A 21,868-nucleotide genomic window follows, 5' to 3' on the forward strand; every position below is an offset into this window, starting at 1 on the left:
CCGGCACATCAAAGCCGATGGCTTGGCTCAAGTACACGGTTACTTATTCATGTTGGCCCGAGAGGCGGTCCGTAGAGATAAAACAACAGTGTGGGAGAGACCCACACTGATGTGCAGAGTGGAACAGCTTCCATGTGGTCTCAGTAAGGAGTTAGAAAATCCAGAGCCGACGCTGGTTGCTTGTGATCTCTGTCGCAGCACTAAGGGGATATCTGGCCCCTACATCAAACATCATGTCCCAATAATGTGGCCTGTTATCAAAGCGAGTGATGCTCACAGCTTAGCTTTAGCCGACTGTGTGGTGTACTGCGCTCTGGTGTGGCTGGGCTACAGTGATGTGATGAATAAATCCAACACAACGGCCCTGCTTATGTGAATGCAGAACAGTAGAATCTAGTAATATTGCTCTTTGGGATAAAAAAGTTTACTTGCAAATTGGAAGCAAACGTATAATCTTAATGTGACTGACGCAGAATAACTAGGACGCATTCTCATGAACCGTTTGACTGGGGCGAGGAAGTGTTTCTGCAGCGAGATGGAGTGGGCGTGTCTTCGGCGAGGTCCGCACCTCCGCTGCCCCGCCGTCAGTCAGAGACGGAAGAGGAGGTGAGGTTGCCATGGGAACAAATGCTCTGTGTTAACCAGAAGGGAAACAAACGGTAGCTTTTTATGAAGTAGTGTACTTAAAAAGCAGGGCTGCTGTTGTGCAGAGAGGAAGGATTCCTTGAAACAATAAGGCTTTGGAAATGCGTGCGTACATGGAAGCAGGCTTTTTAATATGTGTGGGTGGGGGTCAAAGTTGCACTAATGCACAAAGTATTGGATTTTAAACTTAAGCCTCTGCAATGTTATGCAGGAACTCTGGGCCTTGGCCTTGCTGTTGCATGAGGTGATGGATTGATTTTTTTGTACATATATTTATTCAGATAGATAGACAGATAGATAGATAGATAGATAGATAGATAGATAGATAGATAGATAGATAGATAGATAGATAGATAGATAGATAGATAGATAGATAGATATTCTTTTCACCGCCTCTTCACTCTGACTTCACACGTGGACAAGAGTAAAGATGGGGGAAGCTGGGCGGACGTACTTCTCACGGTGGCTGTACGTCAGAGTGCCTGATCTCAACCGCGAGGCGCCGCCTCCCTCTCTCACGCTCTCGCCTGTAAGCTCCCTGAATATTTTTTCCCTTTTTACCCATCGCCACACAGTTTCATTGTTCCCCTGTGCTTTGTAACTATGGCAGGCATGAAATGCATCTAAACGCTGAAAGCGGGTCCTGGGCCCCAGCCCTCCTTGTGCACCCTTTCGATCCCTCCGTCCCCCCTTCAATAATATTTATAGTGCAATCTTTTTCTCACCCCCATCTTCTTTTTTAGGGATTTTTCTTTTCACAAGTCCAATGCCATGGGGTAACCAGCCCCCTCCAATTCCCCATCCAACCGCCCCCCTTCCCCAACCCTCTCCCTCTGAGCTGACAGATACACTGTTCTCTCTTTCTTCGCCTTTCACCTCCCTCCGCCCGTCCTGCCGGCCCGGCACAATGCCGACGCTTTCTCCCGCGGCCGGGCGAACGCTGCCCTGAACTAACAATATCAGCGAGGCTGTGTCAATGCCAGGGAGCCCCATTGTGTGCTGCCAGAGGGGTGTTAACACCCATGTCTGGACCCAATGAATAGTATTATTGTGTCTGAGACATGCAACTCGCCCCCTCGGTTGCACCCTACCCCCCAATTCCCATTCAGTTACCCACTTTTCAGCACTTAACCCACTTTAAACCAACATCATTTTGAGAGCAAACTTTTTCCACTTTTTAATATGGCAAAGTGGTTAATCAGTTTTCCACAAATTATATTGGTCATTTTGGCCACTGGTTAAACATTTGGGATGGTTTATAGTGTGTTGTCATGGAAAATATATCAAGTTTAATTTTTTATAATTACATTTTATTCCAAACATTGTTAGACGAAAACTCACAGAAATTCATTAGTAAAAAGGTGGGGTACCCTGAGATTTGCTAATGTTAACTTAAATATTCTGTGTTTTAAATACAATATATCTGGGACTCCAAATAGGAATATCCCTTATGAAAAGTCATTTAAATTTAGGTTTAGATATCACAGAAGAAAATGTTCTCCTTGTCCGTGATGTTGTAAATATCGTAGCTTACCTACCGGCAAAGGAAGTTTAAAGTCACCGTTTCTTACGCCGTATGAGGGAAGCATCAGTATAAGGGCTGTGTAAGTGCACTTGGCAGACAGTTTCTTTCAGACTGACATCCTTAACTCAAAAAATCTCCTGCCTCAGCTTTTCTTTACTCCAAGGTTAGAAAGTTCACATTACTAACTGAGAGCAGATGCCAAAACATTCACCTTGCACATCTTCCTGATCAAAGCTCTGGATTGACATTTGCGATGGGCGAAACCCTGAAACTTAAGCTAAACTTGTTTTCCCTCTCCCGTGCTGTTGTTTTGGCAGAAGGCGACGGAGAGTGGGAGTAGCGATCGTGGTGAACGAGTGAACCCGGAGCAGGTGAACACAGCTGCAGACCGCCATGGGCTCTCTTCCTTCGGTCCCAGCTCTCCATCTTCGGGTCTCCAAAAGACAGCAGGGGCCAGCCAGGGATCGTTGGAGTGGGCAGGCGAGGCGGCTCGCTTCCCCCGCCGGCTACCGGCTCCTCGGCAACGAGGAGGGAGAGAAATCAATACTGAGAAGAGATGCTGCCAGGGGTCGCCCAATGCTGCCTCCAGCCATGGAGCCATGGGAGCGTGTGTACTGTGCTTTCTATCTCTCAACCAGATCTCAGTCAACTCGCATCAGCTGAAGATAGGTCCAAGAGCTATGACGTTCTTTATGCGAAAGAGAGAGAGTGTGTGTGGTTCTGCCAGAGGGCCTTTTCAGGCCCAGCATCACTTGATAAAACATCGCCTGCTGGAGAACGAGTAGAAGAATAATGTCAAAGGTCTTTTTGTTCCCCATCTTTGATTCTTTTTCCACCTTGAGTGCACATTCCCCCTGACTGTTTGAATGAGTGCTTGACTGAGATCTCTTTTACGCTAAATCAAGAAGAGTCCTATTTATTTTAGTGGTCTTCCTCCTGAGCATGCACAAAGTGCTCTCTACATTAGATGGGCTGGGATGAGTGAACAGTTTGAACCCTTTTTGCCTTTTCCAGAGATTATTTTTTTGATAATTGCCCCGGTTTGAGGGTTCGGAAAAGGACTCCGCCTTGATTTGCAGCGCCTGGTGATGCCCTACCTTAGATCCTTCAAAACAGTTTTCATCTTTGACTATGGCATTGTTGCAGGCCAATGGAGGATGGTGCAAGTGCCTGTTGGAGCTCAGGGATGTAAAATCTCCTGATAGGGACGCTTCCAAAAGCCTGCAGTGCCAAACATAAGCTTGCCAAGTGAAAGACCCCAAAACCCCAAAAGTGGAATGTTGGATGCAGTGGATACCATCCATGGGAAGGAAGCAACCCTTTCAATGATGGTAAGAAAAGATTTCTGTAATCTTTTATGCATGTGGCATTTGATGGGATGTCTTTTTGAAAGTCGTAATTTGTATAATGCTAAACAGATGGTTAGAAATTAAGTGACATAACGTATAGATGTGTGCCACACCGCCTCGTCTCCAACGGGCAGTGCCTTCGACAAAATGGCTGCCACTGCCTGCCAGCTGTCCCCCTGCCAAGATGGCGGCGCCTTATACAATGCTCGTCTGCCTCATCAAGGGCTAACATGCAGATTCTAGATCATTATTTGCATATGCTTATTTCCCCTGTAGTAATTGGTCGTGGGAACCACACAAAAGCACACCAGTCGTAATTCATGGCACTTTACTGCTTTCGAACGCGCGCAGCATATGCCGACATTTTGTTTATCGTTTATATCCTTTCATAGTCTGTCTCCCTTTACATTAAGCCACGGTTACATTCTGTCATTCGAAATGGGAGAAAAATGCGGCATACAAAGCATCTGATGCCTGTGCCATCTGTGACATCTGCGACTGGGTAGTCTAGCTCCACCACGTAAATCCCTCACTCGCAGGGCCCGGGTCCAGACAGCCTCCCATAATGACCTCATTAGCATGCACAACACTCTTCGTCGTAGGCCCCGGTGTACTGCTGTGCCGTGGGACCCGACAATCCGCACCCTTCACACAAACGCTCACCGGGCAACATTGTGTTCCTCCTTACAATACAAAACTTCACACTTGTTTTATTACAATCATGTCAGGCAAGCTGAAGATCTGAAAGGGGCTTAGGCAGTTAGTCTCTAAGCGGTCCAGCAGATATCCGTGTACAATGTTAGTGGCTTTTTTGTAGGGTACTGAAATAGATGTTTGGAAGATTTCAATTCAGTTTATTTGTTTAGTTTGGTTAAGCTCTATCTTTGTGCAAAAACTGAATAAAATGTGTTTGAAATAAAATATTACGATTTCGGATAAATCATCTAATGTATTAAATGCTCTTTATGAGAACCAATGATGTTGTTAGCTGTCTAGAAAAGGTTACTCTTATTGGCGAGTAGCTAAGATGTATCTTTTTGGTGGGGGTGACTGTTTAAATTTGGCATCGGTTATATGCGGGTTTGGGGGGAGTGCGTATGTCTGTCTGGGTCGACTAGACGTCTAAAGCGCATATTAGCACCAAAGTGTTACGTCTGGGTCAGCCAGTCTGTGTTCGTTCCATATTTGCATATTTACAACAGCTGTGGAGCCCATATGTTTAAGCAGACCCAGACAATATTATATATAGCTCGACACCCCAGCGAGGCTACCGCACCCAATGGCACCCCTAAACATATACGCCGTGACACGATGTTGAAAACGCAGAAATGCCCCCCTCCACCTTGAAAAAAGGATAAACAAAAAAGCTTTTATGCTAATCGCCAACCCAGGCCATGTGTGAGTGTACACTAGAGCAATTATGCATAATTCAACACAAAGCTGGGCAGAGAGGCTTGACTACTGTAAATCGTGTTAGAAGCCTGCAGGGGCGGGAAAAGAAGGGAGGGGACAGCGGGGAAGGGTAACGCCCATTCGAATAAAGGCCACATTTTCACCACGACCCAATAAGATGTTAACCTCCCACCCTTTCTGTACAGGTGCAGGCTTGGGTAGTACAAGATTTAGGTGTCATAAGCTGTTGTTTTGGTGATGCTTGGCTTTCTCTTGTTTGTGGGGTTTTACATATGAATATATTCTGTTCTGGGTTAAATAAAATTATAGCTGTATCAAATGCTATTGTTTTTTAAAGAATTTCTTTTTTAGACTTGTAAAAAGAAGAAATCTGGAATATAGTGTGTTTTACGGTCGGATGCACAGCCTTGCAAATTATAGTTTATCTGACTCGTACATGTACACAGACCTTCATCGCATGTGCAATGTAACAATGTTTCTTGGGTTACATGCTAAACTCTCTTGTAGGCGCATGCGCCACCTACGCGTACAATGTACGTGGGGTTTAAAATCCGGTAGTGCGAGTACACGCGCACTCTTCTGATGACCACTGTACGCTGACCCTCCTGTACACTTAAAAATGTACTATACTTTGGTCTTTAGGCTTAGGATCGGAAAATAAAAGTATTAGTGATCACAAAACAAATCATATTATTGATTTTGATCAGATAGTTTTTTTGGATCAACATTTTCTAAATGCTTATTATTACTGTTTGCCTGTGGTTTTAGCAAAAAACAGCATTTAAAATATCTAGGTTAAAGTATGATATGATGCATTTTCCTTTGAACAGTAGTAAACAAATAAGTGGTGTTTATGTCATATGGATCAACTGGAATCCATTAACCCACTATTAGTAATATAAGGATGAAAAATTCAAAATTAGGGGAATAGATTACAAATTAGCCTTTGAAACTCCTTTTTTTACCACTAATTTAAAGTCGCCATGAAACGGAAGTATCGATTGCCTGATTTTCCCCGTGGTGACGTATATCTGAGTGAAACCGGCTTCTGAAATTAATTAATGTAGGGCTGGATTTGAATTTATCCATCGAGATCTGATCGTTTGAAGTTGGGTCGTTTTGCTAATTGCAGCGATCTTTTCCCGGACCCCGCCCACCTGCCATACTACACTCTTAGAAAGGATGCGTTGATTTTTTGTGTTATGCTTTTAACACTTTATGTGTAATTTTAACCCATTATGTGTAATTTTGTGTTGATTTTGTGTTAAAATTAAACACAAGTGTTTCAATAATAGCAAAAAGATGGGTGAATTATGGGACAACGCATTTAGTGTGTTGTCCCAGAATCAACACTAATGTGTTACCGGAAGTAAAGAGAGATTGTTTTGAGGAGGGGAGGAGATTTGCATTTTTGATTAATGCGGGCACATGAATAAAATAAAAAAATAAAGCTCACAGATAAGTCATTTGTGTTTGTATATAAATGCCACAATATTCCAAAACAAATGACAATTTTTCATTTTATTTTCATGGCGACTTTAAAGTTTGTCAATGACACAATCCCCCTTTCGTGGTCTCTCTGTTTTGGTCTTTAAGTCATAAATGTGAACCAAAAAACTATTAGGGTCATAAGGGTAAAAAAAAAAGATTTATACATCACCTGGAAGCTAACATTTTTGCCTTTGATATTTGTTAGGATAGGACAAAATTTGGATTGGATAAAAAAAATGGGAAAACATCACCTTTACAGTCGTCCAAATTAAGTCCTTAGCAACTGCTTCCACTCACAAAAAATAAAGTTTTGATATATTTATTGTACAAAATGTACAAAATATCTTTATGGAACATGATTATGCGAGTGAAACCGGCTTCTTCAATAAAATAAGGCAGGGCTGGATTTGAATTTGTCCATCGAGATCTGATCATTTAAAGTTGGGTCGTGTTGCTAATTGCTAATCGCAGCGATCTTCTCCCAGACCCCGCCCACCTGCCATACCATATGACCGGAAGTAAAGAGAGATCGTTTTGAGGAGATTTGTGTTTTTGATTAAAGATTATGAGGGCACATGAATAAAAAAAAAAAATAAAGCTCACAGATAAATAATTTGTAAAAAAATACCACAATATTACAAAACTACGGAGCCCCTAACGGCGCATTCACACGGGGCGTAAGCGTTAACGCTTTACGAAGGCTTGTCTGAAGCGTGGCCAACGTTCACGTTGCATGACATCATCAAAGTACGTCCCAGAACTTGCATACTCTTTTGCTACACACTCAAAAATATGTACGTTTTCCTCACAAAAACAGTACATACTTTTAGGTCGTAGTATAAGTAGGCGAATTAGTAGTAGAAGTATTGCTAATTGCTAATCGCAGCAATCTTCTCCCAGACCCCGCCCACCTGCCATACCATATGACCGGAAGTAAAGAGAGATCGTTTTGAGGAGATTTGTGTTTTTGATTAAAGATTATGAGGGCACATGAATAAAAAAAAAAAATAAAGCTCACAGATAAATAATTTGTAAAAAAATACCACAATATTACAAAACTACGGAGCCCCTAACGGCGCATTCACACGGGGCGTAAGCGTTAACGCTTTACGAAGGCTTGTCTGAAGCGTGGCCAACGTTCACGTTGCATGACATCATCAAAGTACGTCCCAGAACTTGCATACTCTTTTGCTACACACTCAAAAATATGTACGTTTTCCTCACGAAAACAGTACATACTTTTAGGTCGTAGTATAAGTAGGCGAATTAGTAGTAGAAGTATTGCTAATTGCTAATCGCAGCAATCTTCTCCCAGACCCCGCCCACCTGCCATACCATATGACCGGAAGTAAAGAGAGATCGTTTTGAGGAGATTTGTGTTTTTGATTAAAGATTATGAGGGCACATAAAAAAAATAAAATAAAGCTCACAGATAAATAATTTGTAAAAAAATACCACAATATTACAAAACTACGGACCCCCTAACGGCGCATTCACAAGGGGCGTAGGCGTTAATGCTTAACGGAAGGCTTGTCTGAAGCGTGGCCAACAGCCAATCACAGTGGCCGCTACACATGCTCCGTTCTTCTATAAACGTAATTGACTGGCTCTGCCTAGGTTATATGCATAAGGCGATCTAATTGGCTGACGCACGCGTTGCCGCTTGAAAAGTTGAGAAATGTTCAACTTCTCCAACGGCACTGACGCGGCGCCGACGGATCCACAATTCAGTTCAGCAACGCATGACATCATCCATTAAAAGTGAATGGGAAGCGTTAACGCTGACGCCCCGTGTGAATGCGCCGTAAGGGGACATGGAGCAAAAATGAAATAAAGTTTAGTTTCGCGTAACTACATTTTTTATTAAAATGCGTGAGCACATGAAACTAAACTTTAGATTTTTTTTACTCCAGTGTCACCTTAGGGGCTCAGTACAAAACAAATGACAGTTTTTCATTTTATTTATACGGCAACTTTAAAGTTTGTCAATGACACAGTCATTGGTCTTTAAGTCATAAATGTGACCCTGGACCAAAAAACCATTAGGGTCATAAGGGATTGAGATTTATACATCACCTGAAAGCTAAATCAATAATCTTTCCATTGATGCTTGTTTGGATAGGACAAAATTTGGATTAAGAAATGAAGTGTTGCATTACCAGCTTGGGTGTGCATTATTTTCGAATAATTCAATGTCCTGTCATCAATTATTCTAAACATATTGCTGTATCTTAAAAGCTGTGTCCTTTTTTTAAACATCTGAAGGCTTTAAAATGAAATGATCTTTTATTATGTGAGTAGCAACCGCTATCAAGTTCCCACAACAAGAAACACGAAGCCTTCTAGCAGCCCTTACGTACTTGTAAACCTTTTAGGCTTCTACCTTGAAGGCCTTAATAACAGGGCCCAACTTTCTCACACGAGTGCCATAGGCTCCAACACACTTCAAATATATACACAAGCTTTTCTCCAATTCCCGATTATCTTTGAAGAGAAACAGTCCAAGCTCTTTTACGTGGTACTGTACGAGTGCTGAGCGTGGTCTGGCTCCCCTCTGTGCAAAGGCATGGCTTATATGTTTAATGTCTTAATGTTAGCTGTGCCTCAATTGCCGTCTCCCCGTTTTGAGAGCGTTTCTATAATTCGAGTGCCCGCTGTTTTTATTTGCTTGGTTATTGATTGAATGTGGTCTACCCACAGAAGTAATAGTTGCTAAAAGCATTTGTCGGCATTGCTCAGTTCTGCCGGCGTGATATGCGGCTTTTTGATTTTATTTGATTTCGGTCCACCTGCGATCTGACAAGTGACTAGTTAAGCTAAAGACTTTAGACAGAATAGGGTTCGCTTAACACACCTTATATAAGCCGAACGTGTGTGCATGTTGAATATTTAAAGCAGATTTACAGAAGGATGTGTGATATTAAAATTTTTAAAGCTTTAAAAGGCTGTTTATAACATGACATTATCTTCTTTGTGCTTTTGAAATGTGCGATGTTTAGAAGAATGGCCTTTAATATCCTAAATATATTTTTATGTGTAGTTGAACCAGATTCAATTTTGTTGAAATTGTTGGTCACGGTAGTTTGTCTGGATTTGGAAAATGTTGGCATGGTACAGAAATTTATCCATTGAATATTAATGAATCTGTGCATGTGTGTTAGTTAGATTTTTCATTATTTTGGAGCATTTGTGTATTTTGTTGTATTAAAGGGATAGTTCACCCAAACATAAACATTCTGTCATCATTTACTCACTCTCATAAACACAAAGGGAGAGATTTGGAGCAGGAAACAGAAGCACCATTGACTTCAATAGTAGGAAAATACTACTGTGGTAGTCAATGCTGCTCATAAACAGTTTGGTTACAAACATTGGTCAAAATATCTTCCTTTGTATTCATCAGAACAAAGAAATATATACAGGTTTGTAACAACATGAGGGTGAATAAATTATAAATTTTCATTTTTGGGTGAACTATCCCTTTAAGATGATTCCCATTCGGTTAAATATCTTGTCTACATGTTTAGACTGTATTGAGAAGAGATGCAACGTTTTAGCATGTCCTCGATGAGCTGTAGTATAAAAGCACCGCTGGCCCTTTAAAAATCTGTAAGCGTCAACCCCGGCTGATTACAGTTGGAAGGAAAACAGGCATTTATCCAAGTCACTGATTATGTCATTTTTAAGCCCCCAAAACATAGGAGAGTGTAGGGCGAGGAATTATGAAGTGTGTGAAAGGGAGTGGGGGAAATAGGAATGGAGTGCTGTTTGTATGATTAAACTGTCGGCTCGGTGGCACAGGCCACGTTGAAGAGCCGGGCCTGAGATTTGACCGTAATGAAAATGCCCCCGAACCGCACCCCCACCCTCTCAAAACGTTGCTTCAGACCGACTCGGGTCTGTCCGTGCGGCGAGAGGAGAGGGGAGACGTGGAACGAGATAGACAGACGAGCGAAAAAGACGGAGGGAATGAGAAAGTACCCTTCCGTAGCAAATGGTTTCGTGACCGCACAGGATGCGGACAGATGTAGACAGGAAGTGAAAGGTGAGGGTGAGTGATTGAACATGTAAACTTGAAATTAGAGTCGTGATTTGCCGTGCCTCGTATTTTGCCATTAAAGGAACAGTTCACCGCAAAATGAAATATGGCATTATTTACTCCCCGTTGTGTTGTTTTAAAATCCCTATTTTTTACTTAAAATGTTCACCCAAAATGAAAATTCTGTCATCATTTACTCACTCTCATGTTTTGGGAAGATTAAGGAAGATATTTTGAGGAATGTTTGGAACCAACCCGTTTTTGACCCCCATTTACTTCCATAGTATTCTTTTTACTATTATGGAAGTGAATGGGGTCCACGAACATTTCTCAAAATATCTTCCTTTGTATTTATCAGAACAAAAAAATTATGAATGTATGTAACAACATGAGATTGAGTAAATGATTTTCATTTTTGGGTGAACTATCCCTTTAAGTGCAATATTAAAGATGATATTTATTTATTTATTAATGTCAATGCTGCTTTTCTTCATGCAAATAAAGTGAATAGTGAACACGGCTCTTAAAGAGATAGTTCACCCAAAACTTATAATTTTCCCACTCATGTTGTTACAAACCTTCTGCTGAACATGAAACCGATCAGAGGCCCCATTGACTTCCATAGTATTCTTTTTCCTACTATGGAATTGAATGGGGTCCACGAACATTTCTCAAGATATCTTCCTTTGTATTCATCAGAACAAAGAAATTTATACAGGTTTGTAACAACACGAGGGTGAGTAAATGATGACAGAATTTTCATTTTTGGGTGAACTATCCCTTTAAGTGCAATATCAAAGACAATATTTATTAGCTTCATTTATTAATATCCATGCTGTTTTTCTCCATGCAATTAAAGTGAATAGTGACCACGGCTCTTATAGGGATAGTTCACCCCAAAATTATAATTTTCCCACTCATGTTGTTACAAACCTTCTGCTGAACACGAAACCGATCAGAGGCCCCATTGACTTCCAAAGTAAGAAAAAGAATACTATGGAAGTAGGTTTGGTTAAAAACCATTCCTCAAAATATCTTTCTTTGTGTTCATTAGAACAAAGAAATTTAAACTTGTTTATAACAACATAAGAGTGAGTAAAAAAATGACAAATTTTTCATTTTTGGGTGAACTATCCCTTTAAGTGCAATATTAATGATGATATTTATTTACTTTATTTATTAATGTCCATGCTGCTTTTCTTCATGCAATTAAAGTGAATAGTGATCACGGCTCTTAAAGGGATAGTTCACCCAAAAATTATAATTTTCCCCCTCTCATGTTGTTACAAACCTTCTGCTGAACACGAAACCGATCAGAGGCCCCATTGACTTCCATAGTAGGAAAAAAGAATACTATGGAAGTCGGTTTGGTTAAAAACCATTCCTCAAAAAATCTTCCTTTGTGTTCATCAGAACAAAGAAATTTAAACTTGTTTATAACAACATAAGAGTGAGTAAAAAATGACAATTTTTCATTTTTGGGTGAACTATCCCTTTAAGCAAGATTGTCCAGCGAAGCAGCCCCATTCTTTAGTTTTTCAAGTGCAGGTTTGTGAACAATAAAATTCATTTGTTTGTTCATAGTCAACACTTGGAAGTCTTTATCATATAGCTTGATATCATCTGTGAGTTTATTCGGCTTTGTATGACGTTACGCATCACAACCCGAATGACAAACAACTACTTGAAATCTAATTTGAGTGTCGAGACCTATGAATGTGGTTCTTAAACATCTTGATTTCATCTGTTTTTGCTGTTTACAAACATTTGTCTACATCAAGCGTATTGAGATTGTTTGCTGAATGTTCGAAGGAAGCCTGAGATTTATTCGTCTAACCGGGCAATAATTTTTTGAGTTAGATGGCAGATAACGGCCGCCACGGTACAAGCACAGTAAATATTATTTTCACCAACAAAGACCGTCTTAATGTCGTCTGTGGCGAGCGTGGGAACGAGCTAAAGTGTAAAGTATTCAGTCGTACGCTGGCTAGACGACACAGCTGCTCTATTCAGCAGCAGGTGAGGAAAGACCCTAGGGGTCAAGGTCACGGGGGTTTGTATGGTCAGACGTCTAGCTTTTCCCCAAAACGTATTTGATTAGGAAATAAGGAGACGCTTATTACTGCGACACATATCTGGCAAGTGTGTAGCGTTTTTATGCTTTTTGTCCTCAATTAATATCAAAATAGGTGTACTATTAATAGTAACGTAAATGTAGTGGTGCTTTGTTTGATTTAAGCCAAATACACTAACTTTGAATCAACAATAATACTTGGGTGGTTATGGGTGGGCATCCCATAACTATATTTGTTTATATAAGAAATCGCCTAGTTTGTATACTACGTCTGCGTCAGTGCTACGCACCCCCTCCGTCCCCGCTGTGCAAACTATGATATCCCTTTAAGAGACGAGCTTTTCTGCCTCTCGACGTGTTTCTCCAAAGAAACCAAGTTTGTGAATAGCGGACGAAGACACCAGCCCACCCTCTGGAAGATTCCATTATTCATCTCCTCCAATGCTTAATTAGCTCAGCTGAAATAAGTCTCCCCCCGCCGCCGACCCCCCATTCCTGCGTCTCAATGGCCCGGTCCCCCGTCTCTTCCACAGAGCCCCCCGGTTCCTTGTTCTTCCCCGTTTGCCCTAATCGTCTCAGCTCGCGCTGGAATCGAGCTTACAAACGCTGCCGTTCCCCTTTTCAGCATCATTCTCTCACCTAGCACGCATGCATACACACCCACCCACCCACTGCTTAAATCCCTATCAGCATGTCAACAAAATGTCCGCCCAGCTGGGGTTGAACCTCGCACGCCTCCGGGGCTCATTTCTTCATCTCTGTAAAGCCTCTCTGACTGGACTGTAGTTTATGTGATGTTATTTTTTCTTATAAGTGAGCATGGTGTGGATCGATTCCTTTCCGTGTTGAATAACTGTAGCAGTTGACTTGGTTTTGCAAGTGAATTCAACCTACGTAATTTAATTTAAGGATTTTTTGTACATTTGCCATCTTTAAAATAAACAATTTCTGATGCATCAGCATTTATCATCTATTGGTTGCCCTGCGCTCCATATATCCGTTTTTATATCAGACATTAAAACGGCCTGCAATGTTAAGTCAAACACTAATATTTGTGCATTTTTGACTTTGAATTATATACAGTAGGGGAGAGCGGGCGCTTTTTGGTTTTGGCTCAATCATTCAAAAAATATTTGAGTTTGATTAATTATATTTTTACACAAGCAACACACACATCTCTGCTACAAATAAACATTTAAAGTTTGTTTCTAGTACTAACAATTCTTGGAAAACGTGACAGAAGTGCAAACGTTACAACTCACCCCATAGGTGGGGTTAATTGTAACAGGCAGGGGGTTAGTTGTAACACTTGATAAAAATTTAATTTGCATGCAAATATTTCAATACTATTTTGTCTATATACTTGAAGTGGATGTTGTTTATATATCTGTCTATAGTAGACAGGTATCCACACTGTATTCATTCATCCAGCCCTTTTCTAACAATAAAAAAACTACCAGAAAAAAACACTCAATCTTGTGCAACAATGTAAACAGTTCGTCTCACAACTAAACCCGCGTTAGTTTTTGCTCCGCGCACCCCTATTGTGCAAAGTCATAGGCCACCACCAGCTTCGTTTTAGCAAAGATTTTATCTATATTTTTTGCACTCTTTATTAACCCTTGTGCATTGTTTCAATTTACTACCCTTTCGTGTTGTTATAATGGATGTCAATGGGCCAAAAATGGCCATAAACCATAAATGAGGGAGAAAAAATCAAAACTGATGCTACACAAAAACTAAAAATGCATCAAAGCCAATATTTTTTCTTATCTTTTACACGCTCAAGATTGTGTAAAAGGTGAAAAAATCCAATCCACAATCACTTTTTATATTGAAAATTTGTAATTTTGTGTGTTTTTTTCCTCAAATCAGTGACATCACTTATGAACTTGGCAATTAAAGAGTTAAAATCATGGAATTTTTGTTCAGAACTGAGGTTGATTACCTGATTTATGCAAAAAAAAAAAAAAAAAGATATATTTGATACATTTTTACAGCAGTTCAATTTAGTGGCCTATTTTGGCCCCTAACAACACGAAAGGTAGTAAATTTGCCCACGGTATATTGTTGAGTTTTTGAAAAATTTCAAAGCATTTTCTTAAAATATGTGTAAATATAAGATTTGTCACCAAAAATCATTCTATTTGCTGAAACACAGAAAAAGTTGTGGCCAAATTAAGACCAAAAAAAAAAAAAAAAAATGGACCCAACAACACATAAGGGTTAAGATACAAGCTGAAAATATTGGAAATATGTACATGAAATAGGAAAAAAATTTTGTGTGACCTTTCATGGCACTAAACATATCTTGAAGTCTTTTGAGGAGATTGTCTTGAAGTTATTCGATAAGGAATTATGATTTTATTTCATTTAGGCTAAACTGCAGTTTCCTGCTATTGCTTGAGCGCAAAGGGCAACCAATCAATGAAAAAAAATGCTGATGTGTAACCTAATACTAATAAAATTGTAATTTTATACAAATGCATACAAATTTTTGTATTTTCTAGTTATATTTAAATAAAGAGACTGGTATTAATCAGTATGGTCACTATATAATGGCCTAACACTATTGCACACTACTGCACATTATCCACGTGATAGGCTGAATCTGTATTCGTTATTCATCAAACTTGAGCGTTGTATAATATTCAAATGCATTCGCTACATCCCGCCATGCATAGCAGCCTTTTCCCATCTGGATGGTTCTGTTATGATTATGTAATTATGGGATTACGGTAAGATCATGACACTGCGGCAGATTCAGTCGAGACGCATCTGATCTGCCTGTACGTTATGATTTTTTGGACACCTAGCACGCCAAAGTCTCAGCGGTGCTTAGCGTCTGCCAGCGTGGCACAATTTGCATGCAAATGTATTCAAATGAAGGCACGCGGGGAGACCACCGGCTTTGTCGGATCTTGTGTGCCGGCATACAGGTGCCTGTCGAATGAACCGCATCCCAGCATTAGATTACGACAGAAAGTGACCGTATTGTCAGAACGGACCACTTAAACCCCAATAAATCAGACTTGGAGGTAATTACATTCATCTACTGTTATGCGATTCACCCTGAATAATGCATTTTTGGGTCACGCTTGGATGTTCTTGCATGCATTTCAGTCAGGCATGTTGTAGGCAGCCCAAAGGAAGTACCCGGGGTCCTGACGTTGCGTGTGAGAGAGATGGCGAGTGGGGGGAGCGCGTTGAGCTGCATTTCTATTCACGCATTGCTAGTGCATACTGTATATTTATAATGCAATGTTATTTAATACACACAGAGTCGTGCAAATTAGGGATTTCAAATGTAATAAATCAAGTCTGTTTTTATTTAATAGCATTTTTTTAATCAATTTTTTCATGATTTTTAGTAAAATGCCCCCCTTTTTGCTTTAATGAATGGGATGCACTCAAGCTGTCTATCACGGCATGTTCAAAAAAAGCATCTTCGCACGAACAGTGTTATGCTTTTGGCAGACACTCATTACGCTATACATTGTGTTCCTGGGAATTAAACCAACAACCCTTGCGTTGCTAACTTTGTCCTGTTCACCATAATAACATTTGCATTTATGCATTTGGCGACTTGCGGTGCATTCAAACGTATACAGTTTGATCTGGGATCGAACCCAGCTGCACTACCCAGCAGCAGGTGAGGAAGAACCCTAGAGGTCAAGGTCACGGGGTTTGTTTGTCTGCTCAGACATCTAGCTTTAACTCTATTCGTCTATCTATCTATCTATCTATCCTGGTTACTTTTGTCTTCTGGCTGGAAGTTTGCTTTTCGCAGTCCGTAAAGGAGAGTTTTTAAAAATCAGGAGAACAAAGCCCACTATGCAGCCCCTTCGTGGGGAGAGAACGGGTCTGTGGGGAATTGGTCTCTCCGCTTGCCGTGTCTCGTGTCCGTCTCTTATTCACCCACTGGTCATGGTTATATATAGCACGACAGAATAACCCGTTTCAGGCCGATGCGTTTCTTAGAACTGTAAGATTTCCACCAACGTCTTTGTTGGATGGACACACATGAAGTTAGGCTGGGGGGATAACAGGCCTGTTTCAGGCATAGCCACTGCACACTAGTCAGTATGGTATAGTCAGTAACTGTTTAAAGAATTGTTAAGGAGTTTACAAGAGACAATAACACTAGAGGATAGCATGCGCCTTCCATAATAAGAAACCATGCTCATGGTAAATGGATGCTATTACTGTATTATCAATACAAGAATGCATTAAAATGTTATTTAATATTTCATTGTATATATTAGTAAATGTTTTGTTTTATATTTGTATTATTTTTATTTTGTTAGCAATAATATATTATTATTATTATTAATATTATATTGTTATTATTATTATTATTATTATTTTCATGATCATTAATAATAATAATAATAATAATAATAATATTTATAATAATATATTACACATTTTTTTACTAAATTGGCTAGCAGTAAGTGCTTGATCTCTTATATATTAAGCTGCAGTGCTCACGTGGACGATGCAAGTTATGCAAGGTTGGCTCACAGCTTTTCTCAATGCCATCCCCCAACCTACCTAGCATTTCCTCTTCTCTCTCTCTCTCTCTCTCTCTCTCTCTCTTTCTCTCTCTCTCTCTCTCTCTCTCTCTCCACAGTGTCTATCACAAATTAAATTAACGAACACCTATTCGTCATGCAGGTCATCATTTATCCTCCTGTTCACCATAATAACATTTGCATTTATGCATTTGGCAGACGCTTTTATCTAAAACGACTTGCGGTGCATTCAAACGTATACAATTCGATCAGGGATCGAACCCACAACCCAATGTTCTGCCAATTTAGCTACACAAACACAAGCCAATAGGAAGCGACGTTAACCATGCAAAACCATACGTAACTGACTTTTGCACTGCTAATGCTCAATGCACAATGCTCTCCCAATTTATTAATTTCAACTTATTTTTCAAAGCGCCGGACATCGTCTTTATTTTTGTCAGCATGTGCTTCTTTACTTCCTTACGCGTCGCCTTTATTTCAAACGCCACGCTTCTCGTCTGAGTGATGCAGAATTAGTATGCAGGCAACAGCTTGCCTCACATAATAGGATCCAGGAGCTCTAGCAGAAGTCTACCGGGGGGTTAACCAGCTCCCCCGACCCACCCACCCCGTAGTCCTGGCCTCAAATCTTAATAGGACATCAAGCAGGATGGTCTGAATCGAGGACTAGCCACCCCCTCCGCCAAATATATAAAACACACACACCGTGCCGGGGTCGTATGCCCGATTGCCGTCTTTCTGACAGAGGGGTACCAGACAGACAAATCCTGACCCCCATCCACCCCCACCCTAGCCAAACAGTGGGTACATTAGACTCGTCTCCAGACAGCAAGCTTTGGTGCGGCGTGTCTTCTTCCCAAACCGTCCACTTTAGCCGTTAGCCTAGCATCATGCCGTCTGAAGATTGATGATGAATCGTATTTGTTTATTTGTCTGTGTCCTGTTTTTCGTATTTATTTATTTGTTCACTTGTTCAACTTCAGTGTGATTAAAACATTTATATTTACGTATCTGGCAGACGCTTTTATCTGGGTTCATATACAGTATGTGTTACCTCGGTTCGAACCCATGACTTTTTGCGTTGCTAACACAAAGATCGACCACTAAGCGATACAGAAGCACGACATATAATTTTAAATTTCTTTTCATTCATGTTGTGCAAAAAACAGACATAAAGGCCACGTCCAGCCCCCATGACTTTGCACCATGACCAAGCAGACGTTGCACACCAATGATTACGCGCGGGTCAGTCGTTGAGCTGTCTGCACCTCAAACCCCAGAGGTGATATTAAAGACCCTAGACTGGAACCAACAAGCACCCCCACAGCCTCAGGGTCAAACCCGGTGCCCAGACGGTCCTTCCTCTGACCCCTGTCTGGCTTTAGGCTCGGGGTCAAACATCACGGCAGATAATGTCTGCCTGCTGGTGAGCGCACGCCCAGTCGGTGTGTGGTGCACGTGACGTCATCCCATGTGATGCTGAGCATCCCTGTATCCGACCTGTCAATCAATTCTCAACCCCCTTCCTTCCCTGATGCATCTATGTTTAGGCCACACCTTTTATAGGCAAATGGCGTAAATGTAGGCGGCGTTACACGTCGCAAAATAATATGGTGATACAGCGCAATGAATAATTCACATGGGTTAAATGTCCTAAATACAGGATTTTGCTTCATATTTGCTGGGTTGGACAAACCTGAAAAGTGCTTGTTTGTGATATTGACACTAACTCAGTTGTCTTTTCCTTTCAGGTTTTATGTGAATGTGAAAACTGAACCCAATGGTGCCTACATGGGAACCCAAGATCATCAGAAAGTATACAAGAGATTTTCTTTATGTATCTACTGTACTGTTCCTTACTACGTTATTTTGTTTATGTTATTGAACCTCATACCTCACCAGGTAAGTATTTTTACAGTATAAATACATAGTAAAAAGGTAAGTATATTTTTTTTAAGATAAAATGGCAGTTTAATGGTAGCAAAACTTTGACTAGATTTACATTTATGCATTTTGCAGACGCTTTTATCCAAAGCGACTTACAGTGCATTCAATCTTTTATTAGTATGTGTGGTCCTGGGATCGAACCTATGCATTGTATTGCTAATGGTAATTTATACAGACAACTATAGCATGCAGTACCATATAGTGGATTATTACGGTAATGACTAGCTAACTGTACATTATCCTGTTTATTACACAGCTACTCTATTGAATAAATAACTGGACATTAAATATAAAAAAATAGTTATTTTATTATGTAATAAGAAAGACCACAGAGAGATAAGTATGAGAGCCATGATGTATGCAATGTAATTTCAACAGTTTAGCGGTCATAATACAAAAAAAATATATATTTTACAAGCAATTGACCAATCAGAAGTGTTCAAGAGTGCCGTGTAATAAACCTACAGTTTTACTGCCAATAATATTGTTAAGTAAATATTTTCTTTAAGCTTGTGCACTATTGGATTGAAATAACTCTTTTTAATAAAGATTTTTTTTATCAAACCTCCTTTGTTATCCGTGTGTTTTTTCTCCAAATTATCAGTTTACAATGCAAGATCAGACACACACACACACATACAGGCAGACAGACACACAAGCCGTCTCTGCCTATTGTTTTCCTTTAACTGTCAGCTCAAGAACCGCTCCAGTACGCTCCATTGCTCCTCCTGAAACCTGCCCCTCATCTCGAACCCTTCTTCCAAACATGACCTGGGATCGGGTCCAAGCCGCCCTGGTCACCAGGAGGCCAGACCTTTGCCTGAAAGAAAGCGAGCGGGAGAGATTATCCCATCCTGGGCCGGTCCGGTAGAGAATACGGTGGTATTGACCGGGAGGGGCCACCCATGGAGTGCCCATTGAGGCATGAGATGGTCCGATATACATGCTTACTGAGCATGGCAGATTCCCTTACTCTGAGCGGGATAAACCCATACAGAACAAGACTCTTTGTAAGAGATTAGGGTGGCAGCTCATGTCCTTGTGTGCACCCTTACCCCAAACCTCCCCCACACCACACCACACACACTCTCTTCTACCCAGAAACCAGGCTTTTACCAATCCTGCAGATGTTCGTTGTCTTTGCCATGAGAGAATTTGGCACTAATTGTTGGTGTAAGTTGTTGGTGATGCATTTGGTGTTTTGGTTAACATTTAATAGGATAAGTAATGCTTTGGTTCTCTACAAAAACAATGCATAGAAACTGTAAGCATTACAGGTTTGTGTTTTATGTTTTTCATTTTTATAAGCAATGGAAACATTAAAATTATTTTGACAGGATACCTTATAGCTCTTTTTTAAAGTTTTTCTTTTTTTATAAATTGTCCTATTCAATTCAATTCAATTTATATTGCGCTTTTCACAATTGTTCAGTTGTTTCAAAGCAGCGTCACATTAATAGATGCAGGAGAAAACCCCGAAAAAGTGATGGACAACATACAGCGGATAAGATTAAACCATACTAGCGAGCGTAGTAATAATGTTACGTATAGAAGAGGGTGCTAAGTTAACCCAATGTCAGCTGACTTCCTAACGGTTGAAAAAAACTTTTTAGGAGAAAAACAAACGTCTTTTTTTAGTCAGAAGGGAAAAAAGTCCTAGGAGGGAAAAAACCCATGAGGGAGAGCCAGATATAGCTAATTTTATAGAGTATATTATATACTATGTATAATTTTATACATTTTTATGGGAATTAAAACATAAAAATTTACAACTATATATATATTTATACACACACAAATAAGTATGTTAAATTAAATATTATTAACTTAGTCTATATAATTGCCTTTGTTTTATTATAAATCCATATTGTGTGTATACATCAGCATTAACATGTGTGAACTGGACCACAAAATCAGTTGGGTATATTTGTAGAAATAGCCAACAATACATTGTATGGGTCATCATTTGCATATTAAGTAAAGATTATGTTTTCATAAAGATATGTTGTAAGTCATGTATTTATCATTAAAGCGTTTTGTTGAGAAATTCATTTGGACAACTTTAAAGGCAATTTTCTCAGTATTAAATTTTTTTGCCTTGGATTCCAGAATTTCAAATAGTTGTATCTCGACCAAATATTGTACTGTCCCTCCAACCATATATCACCTTATTTATTCAGCTTTCGTATAAATCTGTCAAAAAAAAATTACCCTAAATTTAATCCAATATGCCTGAAAAATAAACAAATAGAATCAGCCTGTTTCTAAAAAAACCTTAAACTATTTAAAATAAAGACAATGAAATAAAGATTATAAAAACTTAAAGATAGAAAAAGGCTGGCTGTAAAGAGGGTTATGCTCTACCAATAATATTTAAACAATCAGGTTCAGTCCTGGTGTTCATATCACAAATATAAGAGTTAAAACAAGATGATTGTGAACTGAACTAAGATTACAAAAGATGAATTTACATAATATAAGTCAAATTACACTATTATAGTGTATGTACAGTACTGTGCAAAAGTCTTAGGCCACCACCACCACCAGCTTTGTTTTTTAGCGTGCTTTGTTTTAATGTCCATATTTATTTGTCCCGCATTTTATTAAGATACAAAACAAAAAATGCAGGAAATATGGACACCAAATTACAATTTTCAGAACTAAATGTCTTCTTCAGGCATCAGTCAGTATTTAGTGTGACCTCTCTTGGCACGAAACACATCTTGAGGTTTTTTGAGGATACCAAAGTCCTGAAGTCATTCGATTAGAATTAGAAATTAGGATTTAATTTCATTTAAGTTTAAGAGATTCTGCATTTGCCTGCTATTGTTCAAGTGGAAGGGGAGT

General features: G+C 39.8%; 1 protein-coding gene across 3 annotated transcripts in view; it reads left to right on the forward strand.

Moving 5' to 3' along the window:
• LOC135721671 (uncharacterized) overlaps positions 1-19,589 on the forward strand; it is a 44,517-nt gene extending 24,928 nt beyond the window's left edge. For all 3 annotated transcript variants that reach the window (XM_065244089.1, XM_065244098.1, XM_065244106.1), the window contains exons 3-4: positions 2,488-3,501; positions 18,826-19,589. In XM_065244089.1, the coding sequence (XP_065100161.1) occupies positions 2,488-2,955 (468 nt within the window). In that variant the 3' untranslated portion in view covers positions 2,956-3,501; positions 18,826-19,589. The remainder of the gene's footprint in view (positions 1-2,487; positions 3,502-18,825) is intronic.
• Positions 19,590-21,868: the final 2,279 nt, after the last annotated feature.

The sequence above is a fragment of the Paramisgurnus dabryanus genome, chromosome 24 (genome assembly GCF_030506205.2).
Source record: "Paramisgurnus dabryanus chromosome 24, PD_genome_1.1, whole genome shotgun sequence".
NCBI lineage: Eukaryota > Metazoa > Chordata > Actinopteri > Cypriniformes > Cobitidae > Paramisgurnus > Paramisgurnus dabryanus.